This window comes from Macaca fascicularis, chromosome X (genome assembly GCF_037993035.2).
Source record: "Macaca fascicularis isolate 582-1 chromosome X, T2T-MFA8v1.1".
Taxonomy (NCBI): domain Eukaryota; kingdom Metazoa; phylum Chordata; class Mammalia; order Primates; family Cercopithecidae; genus Macaca; species Macaca fascicularis.
In genome coordinates, this window is record NC_088395.1 from 84,635,001 (window position 1) to 84,637,861 (window position 2,861).

At 41.8% G+C, this 2,861-nt stretch overlaps 1 protein-coding gene across 1 annotated transcript in view; it reads left to right on the top strand.

The window, feature by feature from the left end:
- The window catches only part of PGK1 (phosphoglycerate kinase 1), a 22,401-nt gene extending 19,781 nt beyond the window's left edge, over positions 1-2,620 (top strand). Inside the window, exons 9-11 of the mRNA XM_045384350.2 lie at positions 1,220-1,397; positions 1,675-1,773; positions 2,139-2,620. Of these exons, the coding sequence (XP_045240285.1) occupies positions 1,220-1,397; positions 1,675-1,773; positions 2,139-2,179 (318 nt within the window). The 3' untranslated portion in view covers positions 2,180-2,620. The remainder of the gene's footprint in view (positions 1-1,219; positions 1,398-1,674; positions 1,774-2,138) is intronic.
- The last annotated feature ends 241 nt before the right edge of the window (positions 2,621-2,861 follow it).

Consider the following 2,861-nt stretch of genomic DNA (forward strand, 5'->3'; position numbering starts at 1 on the left):
TGGCACGATCTCAGCTCACTGCAACCTCTGCCTCCCAGGTTCAAGCAATTCTCCTGCCTCACCCTCCCCAGTAGCTGGGAGGTGTGCACCACCATGCCCAGCTAATTTTTGTATTTTTCGTAGAGACGGGGTTCCACCATGTTGGTCAGGATGATCTTGATCTCTTGATCTCATGATCCACCCGCTTCAGCCTCCCAAAGTGCTGGGATTACAGGCGTGAGCCACTGTGCCTGGCCCATTTTTAGTTTTATCTGTTTTTTCTTCATCTGTTTAATGTGTATTAAGTACTTACTATGTGCTGGAGATAGTGTCATGTACTTTCAAGGTTTGGGTTGTTTTGGATTATGTTGCTATCTAGAAAGCTATATAAGAAAACTTTCTCATATGAAAAAATTAATAAGTATACTGATTACAATCAGGGAGAAATGTAAGTGTATATTAAAGACTAATATAGTTGATTTTAGGGTGCTCCAAATATCATTTTGATTGCTGTGTAAAATTATATCATGTTTTTACCATGCTAGTTTGCTTATTTTTCTTTTGTCAGGCATTCATGTATTATTTAGTTCAGTGTTTCTCAAAGTGTGTTCCTAAGACCAGCAGTATCAGTATCATTTTTGGAACTTGTTAAAAATGCAAGTTCTTGGGCCCCACCCCAGACCTACTGAATCAGGAACTGGGGGTGGGTCCCAACAGTCTGTGTTTGAATAAGCCCTCCTGGTGATTCTCATGCGTAGCAAAGTTTGAGTACTACTGATCTAGTTCACTGTCATTCTCAACACTATTGACATCTGTTTTTTTGTGGGGGACTGTTGAATTGTAAGGTTGTTGAAAGCATCCTTGGCCACTAGATGCCAGTAGCACCCTCCCAAGTTGCAACAACAACACTATCTCTCGACATTGCCACATGCCTATCTATTGTGAAGGGGCAGAACTGACCCTGGTTGAGAACCATTGATCTAGTCTTCACTAACATAAATAGTGTGGCTAAGAATGTCTTTATTAAATAACTTTTGAGGTTTTCCTTTAGTCTTGATCTTCCATACAGCAGAATTTTTTAGTACAAAGGGCATGAACAGGTTTATAATTTTAAAGACTGAAGGGTACCATTTGGTTCTAGAAGAAACTTTGATGTGCAGCCCTGAGTTCTGTTCTTGGTGGAGGTGGTGTTTAAGTAGCTTTTCTTGATAGCTCATCTTCTCTCACCTCTACCCCTCAGGGTTTGGACTGTGGTCCTGAAAGCAGCAAGAAGTATGCTGAGGCTGTCACTCGGGCTAAGCAGATTGTGTGGAATGGTCCTGTGGGGGTATTTGAATGGGAAGCTTTTGCCCAGGGAACCAAAGCCCTCATGGATGAGGTGGTGAAAGCCACTTCTAGGGGCTGCATCACCATCATAGGTAAGTGGTACTATACAAAGCTACTACCAGTCTAAGCTGGCAGAATTCTGATCAGAGGAAGGTGGAATGGAGAACTTCTGTGTCTCTTTATTCTGGATAAATCTTAAGAACTAAACAGGTAGATAATTTACAGAGAAGCCTCTTGGTAAGATAGAGTTGGGGTTTATCAGCTACCTTTTGGATTGGAGAGCACACTGCCTTACAGTTTTGGTGCCAATCCGTTTTTTTTTCTTTTCTTTTCTCTCTCTTCCCTTTTTACCTGGCTTTCATTCAACAGGTGGTGGAGACACTGCCACTTGCTGTGCCAAATGGAACACGGAGGATAAAGTCAGCCATGTGAGCACTGGGGGTGGTGCCAGTTTGGAGCTCCTGGAAGGTGAGGTTCTTCTGTTTTTTGACTTGTTTGGGAGAAGGGTGGGACTGTGTAGTGAGAGGTGGGTAGATTGGAGTGGAGAAAGTTAGTAGGTAGTGTTGTCATTAGCAGTCATTACTAGCTGGGCAGTACAGAGGAACTTCAGATAAAGCTTCTGGCATCCGCTGAGGCGGGGAGGGACAGATAGAAATTTGTTCTGAGAGTTATGGTCTAGTAGACCTGGAATCCAAAATGTAAAAGTTGGCCAACTCCTGGCCATATATCCTAAAAAAGAGCTGGCATGTTATTGGGAGGATAAAGTGGGGGAGATCTGGCTTACTGGGCACTATAGTAATGTTGTCTATGTATGTGTGCTCTCTCAAAAACAGGTAAAGTCCTTCCTGGGGTGGATGCTCTCAGCAATATTTAGTACTTTCCTGCCTTTTAGTTCCTGTGCACAGCCCCTAAGTCAACTTAGCATTTTCTGCAACTCCACTTGGCATTAGCTAAAACCTTCCATGTCAAGGTTCAGCTAGTGGCCAAGAGATGCAGTGCCAGGAACCCTTAAACAGTTGCACAGCATCTCAGCTCATCTTTACTGCACCCTGGATTTGCCTACATTCTTCAAGATCCCATTTGAATTTCTTAGTGACTAAACATTGTGCATTCTAGAGTGCATATATTTATATTTTGCCTGTTAAAACCAAGTGAGCTGTGTTAGCTTAGTTCTCTTTTGATGTAGGCTATTATGATTAGCTTTGTCACTGTTTCACTACTCAGCATGGAAACAAGATGAAATTCCATTTGTAGGTAGGGAGACAAAATTGATAATCCATTAAATAAACAATAAAAGTGTCCACTGAAACCGTGATTTATTTTTTCCTGTCATACTTTGTTAGGAAGGGTGAGAATAGAAACTTGAGGAACGGATCAGATATCTACATTGCTGAATGCGAGAAGTGGGGCAGCAGCAGTGGAGAGATGGGACAATTAGATAAATGTCTTTTCTTTATCAAGGTCCTACTTTATGGCAGACATTGTGCTAGTGCTTTTATTCCAACTTTTATGTCTATCAGTTACACATGATCATAATTTAAAAAGTCAAGGCTTGT